This window comes from Lampris incognitus, chromosome 15 (genome assembly GCF_029633865.1).
Source record: "Lampris incognitus isolate fLamInc1 chromosome 15, fLamInc1.hap2, whole genome shotgun sequence".
NCBI classification, from domain to species: Eukaryota; Metazoa; Chordata; class Actinopteri; order Lampriformes; family Lampridae; genus Lampris; species Lampris incognitus.
The window spans coordinates 8,162,107-8,185,557 of NC_079225.1; the positions used below are offsets into that span (position 1 = coordinate 8,162,107).

The 23,451-nt window shown below is 44.6% G+C and overlaps 1 protein-coding gene across 1 annotated transcript in view; it reads right to left on the minus strand.

The window, feature by feature from the left end:
• Positions 1–23,451, minus strand: part of LOC130125486 (DNA (cytosine-5)-methyltransferase 3A-like) — a 204,094-nt gene that overhangs the window by 175,788 nt on the left and 4,855 nt on the right. Inside the window, exon 2 of the mRNA XM_056295062.1 lies at positions 20,059–20,266. Within this exon, the coding sequence (XP_056151037.1) occupies positions 20,059–20,127 (69 nt within the window). The 5' untranslated portion in view covers positions 20,128–20,266. The remainder of the gene's footprint in view (positions 1–20,058; positions 20,267–23,451) is intronic.

A 23,451-nucleotide genomic window follows, 5' to 3' on the forward strand; every position in this document is an offset into this window, starting at 1 on the left:
ACCATGACCGTACCATGACTGTACCAAGACTGCACCATGACTGTATCATGACTGTATCATGACTGTACCAAGACTGCACCATGACTGAATCATGACTGTACCAAGACTGCACCATGACTGTACCATGACCGTACCATGACTGTACCAAGACTGCACCATGACTGTACCATGACTGTATCATGACTGTATCATGACTGTACCAAGACTGCACCATGACTGTATCATGACCGTACCAAGACTGCACCATGACTGAATCATGACTGTACCAAGACTGCACCATGACTGTACCAAGACTGCACCATGACCGTACCAAGACTGCACCATGACTGTACCAAGACTGCACCATGACTGTACCAAGACTGCACCATGACTGTACCAAGACTGCACCATGACTGACACATGACTGTATCATGACTGTACCAATACTGCACCATGACTGTATCATGACCATACCAAGACTGCACCATGACTGAATCATGACTATACCAAGATTGCACCATGACTGTACCAAGACTGCACCATGACCGTACCAAGACTGCACCATGACTGTACCAAGACTGCACCATGACTGTACCATGACTGTATCATGACTGTACCAAGACTGCACCATGACTGTACCATGAATGTATCATGACTGTATCATGACTGTACCAAGACTGCACCATGACCGTACTATGACTGTACCAAGACTCCACCATGACTGTATCATGACTGTACCAAGACTCCACCATGACTGTATCATGACTGTACCAAGACTGCACCATGACTGTACCATGACTGTATCATGACTGTACCAAGACTGCACCATGACTGTACCAAGACTGCACCATGACTGTACCATGACCGTACCATGACTGTACCAAGACTGCACCATGACTGTACCAAGACTGTATCATGACTGTATCATGACTGTACCAAGACTGTATCATGACTGTATCATGACCGTACCATGACTGTACCAAGACTGCACCATGACTGAATCATGACTGTACCAAGACTGCACCATGGCTGTACCATGACCGTATCATGACTGTACCAAGACTGCACCATGACTGTACCATGACTGTATCATGACTGTACCAAGACTGCACCATGACTGTATCATGACTGTACCAAGGCTGCACCATGACTGTACCATGACTGTACCATGACCGTACCATGACTGAATCATGACTGTATCATGACCGTACCATGACTGTACCATGACTGTACCAAGACTGAATCATGACTGTACCATGACCGTACCATGACTGTACCATGACCGTACCATGACTATACCAAGACTGCACCATGACTGTATCATGACTGTACCATGACCGTACCATGACTGAATCATGACTGTACCATGACCGTACCATGACTGTACCATGACCGTACCATGACTATACCAAGACTGCACCATGACTGTATCATGACTGTACCATGACTGTACCATGACTGTACCAAGACTGAATCATGACTGTATCATGACCGTACCAAGACTGTACCAAGACTGTACCATGACGGTACCATGACTGTATCAAGACTGTACCATGACTGTATCAAGACTGTACCATGACCGTACCATGACTGTATCATGACTGCACCATGACTGTACCATGACTGTATCAAGACTGTACCATGACTGTACCAAGACTGCACCATGACTGTACCATGACTGCACCATGACGGTACCATGACTGTATCAAGACTGTACCATGACGGTACCATGACTGTACCATGACTGTATCAAGACTGTACCATGACCGTACCATGACTGTATCATGACTGCACCATGACTGTACCATGACTATCAAGACTGTACCATGACTGTACCAAGACTGCACCATGACTGTACCATGACTGCACCATGACGGTACCATGACTGTATCAAGACTGTACCATGACGGTACCATGACTGTACCATGACTGTATCAAGACTGTATCAAGACTGCACCATGACCGTACCATGACTGTATCATGACTGCACCATGACTGTACCATGACTGTATCAAGACTGTACCATGACTTCACCATGACTGCACCATGACTGTACCATGACTGTACCATGACTGCACCATGACTGTACCATGACTGTACCATGACTGTATCATGACTGCACCATGACTGTACCATGACTGTATCAAGACTGTACTATGACTTCACCATGACTGCACCATGACTGTACCATGACTGTATCAAGACTGTACCATGACTGCACCATGACTGTACCATGACTGTACCATGACTGTACCAAGACTGAATCATGACTGTATCATGACCGTACCATGACTGTACCATGACTGTACCAAGACTGAATCATGACTGTACCATGACCGTACCAAGACTGTACCATGACCGTACCATGACTGAATCATGACTGTACCATGACCGTACCATGACTGTACCATGACCGTACCATGACCGTACCATGACTGTACCAAGACTGCACCATGACTGTATCATGACTGTACCATGACTGTACCATGACTGTACCATGACCGTACCATGACTGAATCATGACTGTACCATGACTGTACCATGACTGTATCATGACTGTACCATGACTGTACCATGACTGTACCATGACCGTACCATGACTGAATCATGACTGTACCATGACCGTACCATGACTGTACCATGACTGTACCAAGACTGTATCATGACTGTATCATGACCGTACCATGACTGTACCAAGACTGCACCATGACCGTACCATGACGGTACCAAAACTGTACCATGACTATACCAAGACTTTTCCAAGGCTGTACCACGACTGTACCATGACTGTATCATGACTGTACCAAGACGGCACCATGACTGTACCAAGACTGCACCATGACTGTACCAAGACTGTATCATGACTGTATCATGACTGTACCATGACTGTACCAAGACTGCACCATGACTGAATCATGATTGTACCAAGACTGCACCATGACTGTACCATGACCGTACCATGACTGTACCAAGACTGCACCATGACTGTACCATGACTGTATCATGACTGTACCAAGACTGCACCATGACTGTACCAAGACTGCACCATGACTGTACCATGACCGTACCATGACTGTACCAAGACTGCACCATGACTGTATCATGACTGTATCATGACTGTACCAAGACTGCACCATGACTGAATCATGACTGTACCAAGACTGCACCATGACTGTACCATGACCGTACCATGACTGTACCAAGACTGCACCATGACTGTACCATGACTGTATCATGACTGTATCATGACTGTACCAAGACTGCACCATGACTGTATCATGACCGTACCAAGACTGCACCATGACTGAATCATGACTGTACCAAGACTGCACCATGACTGTACCAAGACTGCACCATGACCGTACCAAGACTGCACCATGACTGTACCAAGACTGCACCATGACTGTACCAAGACTGCACCATGACTGTACCAAGACTGCACCATGACTGACACATGACTGTATCATGACTGTACCAATACTGCACCATGACTGTATCATGACCATACCAAGACTGCACCATGACTGAATCATGACTATACCAAGATTGCACCATGACTGTACCAAGACTGCACCATGACCGTACCAAGACTGCACCATGACTGTACCAAGACTGCACCATGACTGTACCATGACTGTATCATGACTGTACCAAGACTGCACCATGACTGTACCATGAATGTATCATGACTGTATCATGACTGTACCAAGACTGCACCATGACCGTACTATGACTGTACCAAGACTCCACCATGACTGTATCATGACTGTACCAAGACTCCACCATGACTGTATCATGACTGTACCAAGACTGCACCATGACTGTACCATGACTGTATCATGACTGTACCAAGACTGCACCATGACTGTACCAAGACTGCACCATGACTGTACCATGACCGTACCATGACTGTACCAAGACTGCACCATGACTGTACCAAGACTGTATCATGACTGTATCATGACTGTACCAAGACTGTATCATGACTGTATCATGACCGTACCATGACTGTACCAAGACTGCACCATGACTGAATCATGACTGTACCAAGACTGCACCATGGCTGTACCATGACCGTATCATGACTGTACCAAGACTGCACCATGACTGTACCATGACTGTATCATGACTGTACCAAGACTGCACCATGACTGTATCATGACTGTACCAAGGCTGCACCATGACTGTACCATGACTGTACCATGACCGTACCATGACTGAATCATGACTGTATCATGACCGTACCATGACTGTACCATGACTGTACCAAGACTGAATCATGACTGTACCATGACCGTACCATGACTGTACCATGACCGTACCATGACTATACCAAGACTGCACCATGACTGTATCATGACTGTACCATGACCGTACCATGACTGAATCATGACTGTACCATGACCGTACCATGACTGTACCATGACCGTACCATGACTATACCAAGACTGCACCATGACTGTATCATGACTGTACCATGACTGTACCATGACTGTACCAAGACTGAATCATGACTGTATCATGACCGTACCAAGACTGTACCAAGACTGTACCATGACGGTACCATGACTGTATCAAGACTGTACCATGACTGTATCAAGACTGTACCATGACCGTACCATGACTGTATCATGACTGCACCATGACTGTACCATGACTGTATCAAGACTGTACCATGACTGTACCAAGACTGCACCATGACTGTACCATGACTGCACCATGACGGTACCATGACTGTATCAAGACTGTACCATGACGGTACCATGACTGTACCATGACTGTATCAAGACTGTACCATGACCGTACCATGACTGTATCATGACTGCACCATGACTGTACCATGACTATCAAGACTGTACCATGACTGTACCAAGACTGCACCATGACTGTACCATGACTGCACCATGACGGTACCATGACTGTATCAAGACTGTACCATGACGGTACCATGACTGTACCATGACTGTATCAAGACTGTATCAAGACTGCACCATGACCGTACCATGACTGTATCATGACTGCACCATGACTGTACCATGACTGTATCAAGACTGTACCATGACTTCACCATGACTGCACCATGACTGTACCATGACTGTACCATGACTGCACCATGACTGTACCATGACTGTACCATGACTGTATCATGACTGTATCATGACTGTACCATGACTGTATCAAGACTGTACTATGACTTCACCATGACTGCACCATGACTGTACCATGACTGTATCAAGACTGTACCATGACTGCACCATGACTGTACCATGACTGTATCATGACTGCACCATAACTGTACCATGACTGTACCATGACTGTACCAAGACTGCACCATGACCGTACCATGACTGTATCATGACTGCACCATGACTGTACCATGACTGTATCAAGACTGTACCATGGCTGCAACATGACTGTATCATGACGGCACCGTGACTGTACCAAGACTGTACCATGACCGTACTATGACTGTACCAAGACTCCACCATGACTGTATCATGACTGTACCAAGACTGCACCATGACTGCACCATGACTGTACCAAGACTGCACCATGACCGTACCATGACTGTACCAAGACTGCAACATGACTGTACCATGACTGTATCATGACTGTACCAAGACTGCAACATGACTGTACCATGACTGTATCATGACTGTACCAAGACTGCAACATGACTGTACCATGACTGTATCATGACTGTACCAAGACTGCAACATGACTGTACCATGACTGTATCATGACTGTACCAAGACTGTACCATGACCGTACCAAGACTGCACCATGACGGTCCCATGACTGTATCATGACTGCACCATGACTGCACCATGACTATATCATGACTGTACCAAGACTGCACCATAACTGTACCATGACTGTATCATGACTGTATCATGACTGTACCAAGACTGCACCATGACTGTACCATGACTGCACCATGACTGTATCAAGACTGTACCATGACGGTACCATGACTGTACCATGACTGCACCATGACGGTACCATGACTGTACCATGACGGTACCATGACTGTACCATGACTGCACCATGACTGTACCATGACTGTATCAAGACTGCACCATGACTGTATCAAGACTGTACCAAGACTGTATCAAGACTGCACCATGACTGCATCATGACCGTATCATAACTGCACCATGAGCGTATCATAACTGTATCATGACTGTACCAAGACTGCACCATGACTGTACCAAGACTGCACCATGACTGTACCATGACTGCACCATGACGGTACCATGACTGTATCAAGACTGTACCATGACTGTACCATGACGGTACCATGACTGTACCATGACTGCACCATGACGGTACCATGACGGTACCATGACTGTACCAAGACTGCACCATGACTGTATCATGACTGTACCATGACTGTATCAAGACTGTACCATGACGGTACCATGACTGTATCAAGACTGTACCATGACTGTATCAAGACTGTACCATGACCGTACCATGACTGTATCATGACTGCACCATGACTGTACCATGACTGTATCAAGACTGTACCATGACTGTACCAAGACTGCACCATGACTGTACCATGACTGCACCATGACGGTACCATGACTGTATCAAGACTGTACCATTACGGTACCATGACTGTACCATGACTGTATCAAGACTGTATCAAGACTGCACCATGACCGTACCATGACTGTATCATGACTGCACCATGACTGTACCATGACTGTACCATGACTGTATCAAGACTGTACCATGACTTCACCATGACTGCACCATGACTGTACCATGACTGTATCAAGACTGTACCATGACTGCACCATGACTGTACCATGACTGCACCATGACTGTACCATGACTGTATCATGACTGCACCATAACTGTACCATGACTGTACCATGACTGTATCAAGACTGTACCATGACTGCACCATGACTGTACCATTACTGTATCAAGACTGTACCATGACTGTACCAAAACTGTACCATGACTGCACCATCACTTTACCATGACTGTACCATGACGGTACCATGACTGTACCATGACGGCACCATGACTTTACCATGACTGTACCATGACGGTACCATGACTGTACCAAGACTGCACCATGACTGTATCATGACTGTACCATGACTGTATCAAGACTGTACCATGACGGTACCATGACTGTATCAAGACTGTACCATGACTGTATCAAGACTGTATCATGACCGTACCATGACTGTATCATGACTGCACCATGACTGTACCATGACTGTATCAAGACTGTACCATGACTGTACCAAGACTGCACCATGACTGTACCATGACTGCACCATGACGGTACCATGACTGTATCAAGACTGTACCATGACGGTACCATGACTGTACCATGACTGTATCAAGACTGTATCAAGACTGCACCATGACCGTACCATGACTGTATCATGACTGCACCATGACTGTACCATGACTGTATCAAGACTGTACCATGACTTCACCATGACTGCACCATGACTGTACCATGACTGTATCAAGACTGTACCATGACTGCACCATGACTGTACCATGACTGTACCATGACTGTATCATGACTGCACCATGACTGTACCATGACTGTATCAAGACTGTACTATGACTTCACCATGACTGCACCATGACTGTACCATGACTGTATCAAGACTGTACCATGACTGCACCATGACTGTACCATGACTGCACCATGACTGTACCATGACTGTATGATGACTGCACCATAACTGTACCATGACTGTACCATGACTGTACCAAGACTGCACCATGACCGTACCATGACTGTATCATGACTGCACCATGACTGTACCATGACTGTATCAAGACTGTACCATGGCTGCACCATGACTGTATCATGACTGTATCATGACTGCACCATAACTGTACCATGACTGTACCATGACTGTATCAAGACTGTACCATGACTGCACCATGACTGTACCATGACTGTATCAAGACTGTACCATGGCTGCACCATGACTGTACCATGACTGTACCAAGACTGCACCATGACCGTACCATGACTGTATCATGACTGCACCATGACTGTACCATGACTGTATCAAGACTGTACCATGGCTGCACCATGACTGTATCATGACTGTATCATGACTGCACCATAACTGTACCATGACTGTACCATGACTGTATCAAGACTGTACCATGACTGCACCATGACTGTACCATGACTGTATCAAGACTGTACCATGGCTGCACCATGACTGTATCATGACTGTATCATGACTGCACCATAACTGTGTCATGACTGTACCATGACTGTATCAAGACTGTACCATGACTGCACCATGACTGTACCATGACTGTATCAAGACCGTACCATGACTGCACCATGACCGTATCATAACTGTGTCATGACTGTACAATGACCGTACCATGACTGCACCATGACTGTACCATGACTGTACCATGACTGCACCATGACTGTATCATGACTGTATCATGACTGTACCATAACTGTACCATGACTGTACCATGACTGTATCAAGACTGTACCATGACTGCACCATGACTGTACCATGACTGTATCAAGACCGTACCATGACTGCACCATGACCGTATCATAACTGTGTCATGACTGTACAATGACCGTACCATGACTGTGTAACCCACATGATTACATGTACCCTGTGACGTATGTAAGTTCCACGAGTAGCCTCTAGGAGGCACACGAGCTACAGAGTTTAAACCATGCAAACAACCGTCGACAATAGAGAAGAGAAATACAGATATTTAGAAATACGGACAACTTTGACTATGGATACCTGAATTATTGATATTTGAACTACGGATATTTGAGCTACAGGACATTTGAACTACGACAAAAAAGATCCCTCCCACGTTCCCTTTTCGTGGTCGAATCCCCTGAAACCGTTTCCTTACCTGGTGGAGTGTTCATTGAAAATTCCTTGATAGAAACTCCACTTCGATCTTTAAACAAGATTCCTGTCATTCTCAGAAATGTGACTGATCGTAGTGTCACACTGCATCCAAGGCAGGTGATAGCTGAAATGATGGTAGCACAGTATGTGATGCCGTCTGAATCCCAAAATATGACTGTGCCTGACATCCCTCAGTCTCAGAGTAACACCACCAACTTTGATTTGGAAGATTCCCCCATTCCAGAAGAGTGGAAAAAACGGATCACACACCAGCTGAACAGCATGCCAGAGGTGTTTGCTGTTGATGACTTGTCTCATGGTCATACGACTGCAGTAAAACATCGCATCCGACTCCAGGATGAGGCCCCTTTTAGAGAGCGACCCAGACCCATTCATCCCTCTGACAGAGAAGCTGTCAAACAACACCTAAGAGAGCTGCTAGACGCTGGAATTATTCGCGAGTCAGAGTCTCCATTTGCTTCCCCCATTGTAGTTGTCAAGAAGAAGAATGGTGCAATAAGACTCTGCATAGATTTCAGGAAGCTGAACATGAGAACGATCAAAGATGCCTATGCTCTCCCCAACATCGAAGACACCTTCTCTGCTCTTAGTGGAGCCAAATGGTTTTCTGTCATGGATCTGAAGTCAGGCTACTATCAAGTAGAAGTTGCAGAGGAAGATAAGCACAAGACCGCTTTTGTCTGCCCTCTAGGCTTCTATGAGTTTAATCGTATGCCCCAAGGTGTGACAAATGCACCAAGCACCTTTCAGAGACTGATGGAGAAATGTGTTGGAGACCTGCATCTCAATGAAGTACTAGTATTTCTGGATGACCTGATTGTCTTCTCTGACACACTAGAAGAGCACGAGGCCAGATTGATGAAAGTTTTGAACCGGCTCAAAGACTATGGCCTAAAGTTGTCCCCTGAAAAATGCCATTTTTTCCAGACTTCTGTTAAATACCTTGGCCATGTTGTAGATGCCAATGGAGTCCACACAGATCCAAGCAAAGTCTCTGCTTTGAGAGAATGGCCTCAACCCACCAACAGAAAAGAGCTCAAATGCTTCCTAGGATTTGCTGGATATTACCGACGTTTTGTGGAAGGGTACTCTAAAATAGCTCTAACTGCTGGCTATGTTGCTCCAAGGAAAAGAGGGAAGATTTACAAGAAGGACAGGGTCAAGACTTCCATCAATCCCACCTTACCTTTTGGAAATGAGTGGACTGAAGAGTGTGACGTTGCTTTTAGAACTCTCATAGATAAACTGACTTCGGCCCCTGTTCTTGCCTTCGCCAATCCCAATCTTCCTTACGCCCTGCATACTGATGCCAGCCGCGATGGTCTCGGTGCTGCGCTCTATCAGGAACACGATGGGAAGCTGAGGGTTGTAGCTTATGCCAGCAGAGGACTATCCAGAAGTGAAGAAAACTATCCTGCCCGCAAGCAAGAGTACCTCGCCTTGAAATGGGCCATCTGTGAGAAATTCCATGATTACCTCTATGGAACAGAATTTCAGGTTTTAACAGACAATAACCCCCCAACTTATGTGTTGACCACAGCAAAGCTTGATGCAGCAGGACATCGCTGGTTAGCCGCTCTGTCAACCTACAGATTCACTATAAAGTATAGGGCTGGGATCAGCAATCAAGATGCCGATGGGTTGTCCAGAAGACCCCAGAGTCCGTCAGAAGAAGATGAGGAGTTCAAGCAGGAGAAAGCGAGGATAGAAGAGCTGAAGCAAAGGGTTTTGGATGGAGAAAGCAAAACTGTTTCTGGTGACATGCTGTCTGCTTTATGTCAACGCCACTCTGTGACCACTTTGGCTGACTATTTGCAGCCAGAACTCCCCATTCTTGCTGAATCCTTAGCTTTAGATGCTTCTGCCATCCCTGATGACTTTGTGTTCTCTGGACAAGGCACCCTCCCTGGAATGACTCACAATGACTGGTATCAGTCTCAAAGACAGGATCCATCTATCAGACGTGTGATCAGTTTCATTCAAGGAAACCGAAAACCCACTTTTCAAGAGATGTCCTCTGAACTGTCAGAAGTCAAGCTGCTCCTTAGAGAATGGAATAGACTAGAGCTTATAGATGGAGTACTGTTCAGGAAATGTCTTGATCGTGGGAATCAGATCTATCAGCTAGTGCTGCCTAGTAGCCACAGAGAAAGAGCATTGCAAGGCCTTCATGATGAAGTCGGTCATCTTGGCGCTCAGCGTGTCCTTCATCTTGTTCGTTCCAGATTTTTCTGGCCAAAGATGTTTCAGTCTGTTGAACAGAAGTGCAGGACTTGTGAAAGATGCGTGAGGCGGAAAGCCAATTCCCAGCATGCTGCTCATATGGAGAATATACAGACCAGTTATCCCCTTGAACTGGTGTGTATGGATTACCTCTGTATTGAGCCTGATAGTAAGGACACTAGAAACATCCTCGTCATCACGGATCACTTCACCAAGTTTGCCGTTGCCATCCCCACGAAAGACCAAAAGGCGAATACGGTTGCCAAAACACTGTGGGAAAACTTCATTGTACAGTATGGTTTTCCAAGTCGCCTTCTCAGTGACCAGGGGAGAGATTTTGAATCCCACACCATCAAGGAGTTGTGCTGTCTGACTGGAACCGAAAAGATCAGAACCACGCCATACCATCCACGTGGAAACCCTGTCGAGAGATTTAACAGGACCCTTCTCAGCATGCTCGGGACACTAGAAGACAAGGATAAATATCATTGGAGGGACTTTGTCAAACCGCTAGTCCATGCATACAATTGCACGAAAAATGACACCACAGGCTACTCTCCATATGAATTGTTGTTTGGTAGACAGCCAAGACTACCCATTGATCTGGTTCTAGGCCTTACACCAGACCAAATTGGATTCAAGTCGCATTCAGAGTATGTTAAACATCTTCGACAGCGCCTCCAAGACAGCTATGCACTTGCTTCTGAAAGCTCTAAGAAGATGGGAGAGAAGAATAAAGCCAGGTTTGATAAAAAGATCAGAGCCGCAGAACTTGTTACCGGAGATAGAGTCCTGGTGAAGAATGTCAATTTAAGAGGAAAACATAAACTTGCGGACAGATGGGAAAAGGAAGTCCATACTGTGGTGAAGAGGATGGGAGATGGCCCAGTGTATGTCGTCAAGCAAGAACAGGGTGAAGGTCCACACCGTACCCTTCACAGAGACCTTCTTCTGCCCTGCGGCTTTCTACCTGTTACAGATAAAGTCTCAGAACCTGACACAAACTTACCAACAAGGAGGCTGGGACGCAGGGAAACAGTCTCGCAGCAGACCAGGCACGACAATATTGTTGACCCAGATATGCCCAGCAGTGACGAGGATGAGGATTGCTATCCACAGATCTCCACAAGGTTTCCCCAAAGCATTAGGACAACCACACAGGCCACCCCTCTAGCACGTGCCACGGAACTGTTGAACCCAGTCGGGTTGAATCCAAGTCCGTCGGAGTTCTCCCAATCTGATAGTCCACTCCTTAGTGAAGTACCCCATACCCCTGAGTCTGTTCACAATCAGTTACTTGAAAAGAAACCAATTGGGCGTGAGACAGAAGTAGTCACAGATGAATTCTCTCAACCTGTTCGAAGACACTTACCTGAGGGAGACCCCGCATCATCCACTACTGTTGTACCTCAATTTGGACCTATTGAAGGACGTTCACCTGAAAACAACCCACTTGAACCCGAGAGTGCACCGCCCACCGGTGTGACAGGCCAGGCTGACCTGTCTGACGGAAACCCGTCTGAGAGCGAACCGATCAGAAGATCTATCAGAGAAAGACATCCCCCTGAGAGACTCTGTTATGGTGAACTAGGAAGACCTTTAGTCCTAGCCATGGCCTCATTTTTCGAAAGTTTGGGCAGAAATGTCCCTGATTCTTCTAGAGTGCCCTCTGCAAGACCATACAGTGTTTAGACGCATGCAGAGACTGATGCGGTTTAGAGGGGGAGAATGTAACCCACATGATTACATGTACCCTGTGACGTATGTAAGTTCCACGAGTAGCCTCTAGGAGGCACACGAGCTACAGAGTTTAAACCATGCAAACAACCGTCGACAATAGAGAAGAGAAATACAGATATTTAGAAATACGGACAACTTTGACTATGGATACCTGAATTATTGATATTTGAACTACGGATATTTGAGCTACAAGACATTTGAACTACGACAAAAAAGATCCCTCCCACGAAGCTTCCTTGACAGATGATCTCCCGTTGAAGGAAGAAGGAAGACTCTTTTCTCTTGTGTTTTGTACGCTGCTGGAATCCTGACTGGTTTTTTTAGTACCCCGAACAACCCCCCTTGCTACACCCTTTTGGAACCCTTGGATACCCCCTTTGGATTGCCCCCATCATCGCCCTGGATTTGGATTCATCATCATCGCCTCTACATTAACTTGCCCCTGTGATTGTGGTAGGATCTGGACATTGCACCTTGCACAGATTGGAAGACTGAATCATTCCCCCTTTTCTTTTCTTTATTATTTTCTTTGAGTGCACTCATACTTTATTTTGGATTATTTTCTTTAATTTGTTAGTGTAGAATATGGCTGCATAAGTAATATATTAGAAGGGTATAAAATAGAATATAGATAGATACAGACAATAAATAGAATATTAGGAAGAACTTTTAAAAAGTATAATAGAGTAATATATATATATATATATATATAACACATCTAATTTAGTATTGATATTGAAATAACTTTACTTTGAACTGTTGAAATAAATTGGTTTTTTATTGTAAACTATACCCACGAGTGTGTGTGTTGTCTTTGGGGTGAGTACTAGAATCCGGTCTAGAAAAAAACCTACACCAATCTCCACTGAACTTAGACATTAGACTGTAAACTGTCCCTGCGCAAGCATAGGCCCATTCCCCTGTCGTGCAGGTTACAACTGCACCATGACTGTACCATGACTGTACCATGACTGTATCATGACTGTACCATGACTGTATCAAGACTGTACCATGACTGTATCAAGACTGTACCATGACTTTATAATGACTGTACCATGACTGTACCATGACTGGCTTAGCAACAAGGACAGTTACCAAACTAGTAGGGATGTCCCAGTCAATTTCTTTTTTTTTTTTGGTGTGTGGCTGCGTGTGTTTGTTTGTGATTGTGTGTAACTTACTATGTGCCTAGACTCTTTATTTGCTACTACTAGTACTACTACTAGTACTACTACTACTACTAACACTTTTGGCTGCTCCCGTTAGGGGTCGCCACAGTGATCATCCGTTTCCATCTCTTCCTGTCCTCTTCCTCTGGCTGGTGTGAGAGAGGAAGACGCAGAGGACAGGAAGAGATGGAAACGGGTGATGGGAACAGACTCTTTATATTTATAGTATTTTTGTATTTTATGTTGCACTACACAACAACTTGCAGACGCTACCACAACCAGCTGCTCTACAACCAACTGCTATTTTAACAAGCCGCTACTACAACCAGCCACTTCTACAGCCAACCGATACTACAACAAACCCTACTATAACCAACCACTACTACAACCAGCCACTTCTACAACCAGCCACTTCTACAACCAACCACTACTACAAACAGCCACTACTATAACCAACCACTACTACAACCAGCCACTACTACAAACAGCCACTACTACAAACAGCCACTAACTACAACCAACCACTACTACAACCAACCACTACTACAACCAGCCACTACTACAAACAGCCACTACTATAACCAACCACTACTACAACCAGCCACTACTACAACCAGCCACTACTACAAACAGCCACTACTATAACCAACCACTAACTACAACCAACCACTACTACAACCAACCACTACTATAACCAACCACTACTACAACCAGCCACTACTACAACCAACCACTACTACAAACAGCCACTACTATAACCAACCACTAACTACAACCAACCACTACTACAAACAACCACTAGCTATAACCGGCCACTACTATAACCAACCACTAGCTATAAACAGCCACTACTACAAACAGCCACTACTACAACCAGCCACTACTACAAACAGCCACTACTATAACCAGCCACTACTATAACCAACCACTAACTACAACCAACCACTAACTACAACCAACCACTACTACAAACAGCCACCACTACAAACAGCCACTACTATAACCAACCACTAGCTATAACCAGCCACTAGCTATAACCAACCACTAGCTATAACCAGCCACTACTATAACCAACCACTAGCTATAACCAACCACTAGCTATAACCAGCCACTACTATAACCAACCACTAGCTATAACCAACCACTAGCTATAACCAGCCACTACTATAACCAACCACTAGCTATAACCAACCACTAGCTATAACCAGCCACTCCTATAACCAACCACTAGCTATAACCAGCCACTACTATAACCAACCACTAGCTATAACCAACCACTAGCTATAACCAGCCACTACTATAACCAGCCACTAGCTATAACCAGCCACTACTATAACCAACCACTAGCTATAAACAACCACTAGCTATAACCAGCCACTACTATAACCAGCCGCTACTATAACCCGCCACTACTGTAACCAGCCACTACTATAACCAACCACTAGCTATAACCAGCCACTACTATAACCAACCACTAGCTATAACCAACCACTAGCTATAACCAGCCACTACTATAACCAGCCGCTACTATAACCCGCCACTACTGTAACCAGCCACTACTATAACCAACCACTAGCTATAACCAGCCACTACTACAACCAGCCACTACTATAACCAACCACTAGCTATAACCAGCCACTACTATAACCAACCACTAGCTATAACCAACCACTAGCTATAACCAGCCACTACTATAACCAGCCGCTACTATAACCCGCCACTACTGTAACCAACCACTAGCTATAACCAACCACTAGCTATAACCAGCCACTACTACAACCAGCCACTACTATAACCAACCACTAGCTATAACCAGCCACTACTATAACCAGCCACTAGCTATAACCAGCCACTACTATAACCAGCCACTAGCTATAACCAACCACTAGCTATAACCAGCCACTACTATAACCAACCACTAACTATAACCAGCCACTACTATAACCAACCACTAGCTATAACCAACCACTAGCTATAACCAGCCACTACTATAACCAGCCGCTACTATAACCCGCCACTACTGTAACCAGCCACTACTATAACCAACCACTACTACAACCAGCCACTACTATAACCAACCACTAGCTATAACCAGCCACTACTATAACCAACCACTAGCTATAACCAACCACTAGCTATAACCAGCCACTACTATAACCAGCCGCTACTATAACCAACCACTAGCTATAACCAGCCACTACTATAACCAACCACTAGCTATAACCAGCCACTACTACAACCAGCCACTACTATAACCAACCACTAGCTATAACCAGCCACTACTATAACCAACCACTAGCTATAACCAACCACTAGCTATAACCAGCCACTACTATAACCCGCCACTACTGTAACCAGCCACTACTATAACCAACCACTAGCTATAACCAGCCACTACTATAACCAGCCACTACTATAACCAACCACTAGCTATAACCAGCCACTACTATAACCAGCCACTACTATAACCAACCACTAGCTATAACCAGCCACTACTACAACCAGCCACTACTATAACCAACCACTAGCTATAACCAGCCACTACTATAACCAGCCACTACTATAACCAGCCGCTACTATAACCCACCACTACTGTAACCAGCCACTACTATAACCAACCACTACTACAACCAGCCACTACTATAACCAACCACTAGCTATAACCAGCCACTACTATAACCAACCACTAGCTATAACCAACCACTAGCTATAACCAGCCACTACTATAACCAGCCGCTACTATAACCCGCCACTACTGTAACCAGCCACTACTATAACCAACCACTACTACAACCAGCCACTACTATAACCAACCACTAGCTATAACCAGCCACTACTATAACCAACCACTAGCTATAACCAACCACTAGCTATAACCAGCCACTACTATAACCAGCCGCTACTATAACCAACCACTAGCTATAACCAGCCACTACTATAACCAACCACTAGCTATAACCAGCCACTACTATAACCAACCACTAGCTATAACCAACCACTAGCTATAACCAGCCACTACTATAACCAACCACTAGCTATAACCAACCACTAGCTATAACCAGCCACTACTATAACCCGCCACTACTGTAACCAGCCACTACTATAACCAACCACTAGCTATAACCAGCCACTACTACAACCAGCCACTACTATAACCAACCACTAGCTATAACCAGCCACTACTATAACCAGCCACTACTATAACCAACCACTAGCTATAACCAGCCACTACTATAACCAGCCACTACTATAACCAACCACTAGCTATAACCAGCCACTACTACAACCAGCCACTACTATAACCAACCACTAGCTATAACCAGCCACTACTATAACCAACCACTAGCTATAACCAACCACTAGCTATAACCAGCCACTACTATAACCCGCCACTACTGTAACCAGCCACTACTATAACCAACCACTAGCTATAACCAACCACTAGCTATAACCAGCCACTACTATAACCAGCCACTACTATAACCAACCACTAGCTATAACCAGCCACTACTATAACCAGCCACTACTATAACCAACCACTAGCTATAACCAGCCACTACTATAACCAGCCACTACTATAACCAACCACTAGCTATAACCAGCCACTACTATAACCAGCCACTACTATAACCAGCCACTACTACAACCAGCCACTACTATAACCAACCACTAGCTATAACCAGCCACTACTATAACCAGCCACTACTATAACCAGCCACTACTACAAACGGCCACTAGCTATAACCAACCACTAGCTATAACCAACCACTAGCTATAACCAGCCACTACTATAACCAACCACTACTACAACCAGCCACTACTATAACCAACCACTAGCTATAACCAGCCACTACTATAACCAGCCACTAGCTATAACCAACCACTAGCTATAACCAGCCACTACTATAACCAACCACTAGCTATAACCAACCACTAGCTATAACCAGCCACTACTATAACCAGCCATTACTACAAACAGCCATTACTACAAACGGCCACTACTACAGTGTTTGTATGTGATGTCAGCAGATGACTTTGAAATGCAAAGAGCTTATCATGGAATGTACTGTGAGTTAAATAATCTCACACACACACACACACACACACACACACACACAGGTTTCCAGCCATTCTGTGAGTATCACATACAGGGTCAATAGTTTCAATTTTAAGACCATGGGTAACATAATAATAGTGACAGCTATGTCAGTTATTGTGCAGCAGTTGTTAAACCTTGTGTATTAGTTATAATAGTTATAGGACAAGTAGCTGTAGGGAGAGTATTTGGGATGATAACACTAGCAATAACATTACGAGTGTTAGCAGATTTAATAGTAGTGCACTCTCAAAAATACACCACTCAACTTGCTTGGCATTTAGTAAACTATCTCCTATCTGTCTAGCTATCTATCTATCTATCTATCTATCTATCTATCTATCTATCTATCTATCTATCTATCTATCTATCTATCTATCTATCTATCTATCTATCTATCTATCTATCTATCTATCTATCTATCTATCTATCTATCTATCTATCTATCTAGCATCCATCCATCCATCCACCCATCCAACGTCCATCCATCCATCATCTATCTATCTATCTATCTATCTATCTATCTATCTATCTATCTATCTATCTATCTATCTATCTATCTATCTATCTATCTATCTATCTATCTATCTATCTATCATCCATCCATCCATCCATCGTCCATCCATCTATCTATCTATCTATCTATCTATCTATCTATCTATCTATCTATCTATCTATCTATCTATCTATCTATCTATCTATCTATCTATCTATCTATCTATCTATCTATCTATCTATCTATCTATCTATCTATCTGTCTGTCTGTCTGTCTGTCTGTCTGTCTGTCTGTCTGTCTGTCTGTCTGTCTGTCTGTCTATCTATCTATCTATCTATCTATCTATCTATCTATCTATCTATCTATCTATCTATCTATCTATCTATCTATCTATCTATCTATCTATCTATCTATCTATCTATCTATCTACCTATCTATCTATCTATCTATCTATCTATCTATCTATCTATCTATCTATCTATCTATCTATCTATCTATCTAGCATCCATCCATCCATCCAACGTCCATCTATCTATCTATCTATCTATCTATCTATCTATCTATCTATCTATCTATCTATCTATCTATCTATCTATCTATCTATCTATCTATCTATCTGTCTGTCTGTCTGTCTGTCTGTCTGTCTGTCTGTCTATCTATCTATCTACCTATCTACCTATCTATCTATCTATCTATCTATCTATCTATCTATCTATCTATCTATCTATCTATCTATCTATCTATCTATCTAGCATCCATCCATCCATCCAACGTCCATCCATCTATCTATCTATCTATCTATCTATCTATCTATCTATCTATCTATCTATCTATCTATCTATCTATCTATCTATCTATCTATCTATCTATCTATCTATCTATCTATCTATCTATCTATCTATCTAGCATCCATCCATCCATCCAACGTCCATCTATCTATCTATCTATCTATCTATCTATCTATCTATCTATCTATCTATCTATCTATCTATCTATCTGTATATCTATCTATCTATCTATCTATCTATCTATCTATCTATCTATCTATCTATCTATCTATCTATCTATCTATCTATCTATCTATCTATCTATCTATCTATCTGTCTATCTGTCTGTCTGTCTGTCTGTCTGTCTGTCTGTCTGTCTGTCTGTCTGTCTGTCTGTCTATCTATCTATCTATCTATCTATCTATCTATCTATCTATCTATCTATCTATCTATCTAGCATCCATCCATCCATCCAACGTCCATCCATCTATCTATCTATCTATCTATCTATCTATCTATCTATCTATCTATCTATCTATCTATCTATCTATCTATCTATCTATCTATCTATCTATCTATCTATCTATCTATCTATCTAACCTTTAGTCTGTGTGTGTGTGTGTGTGTGTGTGTGTGTGTGTGTGTGTGTGTCTGTGTGGGGTTCTCTCACCAGGTTGTTGGAGTGGTCGTCCTCCGGGGTGTGGGGTGGTTCGCTGGCAGTCGGGCTGTTGGATGGCATGGCAGAATGTCTCGTCAAACCAAGTTCAGACAGTAAAAAATCAAATGGATCAAAACATGGGGAATGTCCTCGGAAGCACCAGGTGTGACGTCATTCAGTGTGTCCGCCTGTCTGTCAGCCTGTCAGCCCTCCTGCTCCCCTGGGAGAAGACAGAGAAAAGGACACCGAATGAGGGGGCCGTCCAGGTAGCGTAGCCTACCAACACGGAGATCACCGGTTCGAATCCCCGTGTTGCCTCCGGCTTGGTCGGGCGTCCCTACAGACACAGCTGGCCACGTCTGCGGGTGAGAAGCCGGATGTGGGTATGTGTCCTGGTCGCTGCAATAGCGCCTCCTCTGGTCGGTCGGGGTGCCTGTCCGGGGGGGGAGGGGGAATAGCGTGATCCTCCCACGTGCTACGTCCCCCTGGTGAAACTCCTCTCTGTCAGGTGAAAAGAAGCGGCTGGTGACTCCACATGTATGGGAGAGGACATGTGGTAGTCTGCAGCCCTCCCCGGATCAGCAGAGGGGGTGGAGCAGAGACCGGGACGGCTTGGAAGAGTGGGGTAATTAGATGGGTACAAGTGAACTGGGGAGAAAAGGGGGGAACATCCTGAATGTACACTGAATGTAAAAAAGTACACGCACACCCACACCCACACCCACACACACACACACACACACACACACACACCTGGCTTGTCGTTCTCACAGCTGTCCCCACAGGGACCTGCTGGGGTAAGGATAGCTTTGAACAAAACCAGGTTTGGTGGACGCACAACAGAACAGGACAAATGTATACTAAATGACAGGATGGCCGGGTTGCTAAAGTGAAGAGGAGCTACAAAGGAGTGTGAAAACTGTGCAATACCTGCCCCCCCCCCCCATACAAAGAGATCCCAGCCAAAAGCCCAAGGTCAACCAACTTCTCCAGGGAGCCCAAGTTGCAGTATGTAGGCCAACCCGCAGGTTACATACGGACACGTCATGTGTGCAACGATCATATAGTGAGTCTGCATGTCATGTGCGTAACACTCATACAGTGAGTCTGCACGTCATGTGTGTAACACTCATATAGTGAGTCTTTGTGTCATATGTGCAACGCTCATATAGTGAGTCTGTGTGTCATGTGTGTAACGCTCATAAAGTGAGTCTGCATGACATGTGTGTAACGCTCATATAGTGAGTCTGCACATCATGTGTGTAACGCTGATACAGTGAGTCTGCATGTCATGTGTGTAACACTCATACAGTGAGTCTGCACGTCATGTGCAACGCTCATGTAGTGAGTCTGCACGTCATGTGTGTAACGCTCATATAGTGAGTCTGCATGTCATGTGTGGAACGCTGATACAGTGAGTCTGCATGTCATGTGTGTAACACTCATACAGTGAGTCTGCACGTCATGTGCAACGCTCATATAGTGAGTCTGCACGTCATATGTGCAACGCTCATATAGTGAGTCTGTGTGTCATATGTGCAATGCTCATATAGTGAGTCTGTGTGTCATATGTGCAAGGCTCATATAGTGAGTCTGCACATCGTGTGTGTAACACTGATATAGTGAGTCTGCAAGTCATGTGTAACGCTCATGTAGTGACACTGCACATCATGTGTGTAACGCTCATGTAGTGAGTCTGCACGTCATGAGTAACGCTCATATAGTGAGTCTGCACGTCATGTGTAACGCTCATGTATTGAGTCTGCACGTCATGTGTGTAACGCTCATGTAGTGAGTCTGCGCGTCATGTGTAACGCTCATATAGTGAGTCTGCATGTCATGTGTAACGCTCATGTAGTGAGTCTGCACGTCATGTGTGTAACCCTCATATAGTGAGTCTGCAAGTCATGTGTAACGCTCATGTAGTGAGTCTGCACGTCATGTCTAACGCTCATGAAGTGAGTCTGTACGTTATGTGTGTATCGCTTATACAGTGAGTCTGCACGTCATGTGTGTAACGCTCATATAATTAGTCTGCACATCATCTGTGTAACGCTCATGTAGTGAGTCTGCACGTCATGGTAACACTCATGTAGTGAGTCTGCACGTCATGTGTAACGCTGATGTGAGTCTGCACGTCATGAGTAACGCTCATACAGTGAGTCTGCACGTCATGTGTGTAACGCTCATGTACTGAGTCTACACGTCATGTGTGTAACGCTCATATAATTAGTCTGCACATCATCTGTGTAACGCTCATATAGTGAGTCTGCACGTCATGTGTAACGCTCATGTAGTGAGTCTACACGTCATGTGTGTAACGCTCATATAATTAGTCTGCACATCATCTGTGTAACGCTCATATAGTGAGTCTGCACGTCATGGTAACACTCATGTAGTGAGTCTGCACGTCATGTGTAACGCTGATGTGAGTCTGCACGTCATGAGTAACGCTCATATAGTGAGTCTGCACGTCATGTGTGTAACGCTCATGTACTGAGTCTACACGTCATGTGTAACGCTCATATAGTGAGTCTGCACGTCATGTGTAACGCTCATATAGTGAGTCTGCACGTCATGTGTGTAACGCTCATGTACTGAGTCTACACGTCATGTGTAACGCTCATATAGTGAGTCTGCACGTCATGTGTGTAACGCTCATGTAGTGAGTCTGCACGTCATGTGTGTAATGCTCATATAGTGAGTCTGCACGTCATGTGTAACGCCAATGTAGTGAGTCTGCACGTCATTTGTAACGCTCATGTAGTGAGTCTGCACGTCATGTGTGTAACGCTGATGTAGTGAGTGTGCACGAAATGTGTGTAACGCTCATATAGTGAGTCTGCACGTCATGTGTGTAACGCTGATGTAGTGAGTCTGCACGAAATGTGTAACGCTGATGTGAGTGTGCACGTCATGTGTGTAACGCTCATGTAGTGAGTCTACACGTCATGTGTGTAACGCTCATAGAGTGAGTCTGCACGTCATGTTTGTAACGCTCATGCAGTGAGTCTGCACGAAATGTGTCTAACGCTCGTATAGTGAGTCTGCTCGCCATGTGTAACACTCATGTAATGAGTCTGCACGTCATGTGTAACGCTCATATAGTGAGTATACACGTCATGTGTGTAACGCTCATATAGTGAGTCTGCACATCATGTGTAACGCTCATATGAGTGCACGTCATGTGTAACGCTCATGTAGTGAGTCTGCACGTCATGTTTGTAACGCTCATGCAGTGAGTCTGCACGAAATGTGTGTAATGCTCATATAGTGAGTCTGCACGTCAGGTGTAACGCTCATATAGTGAGTATGCACGTCATGTGTGTAACGCTCATATAGTGAGTCTGCACATCATGTGTAACGCTCATATGAGTGCACGTCATGTGTGTAACGCTCATGTAG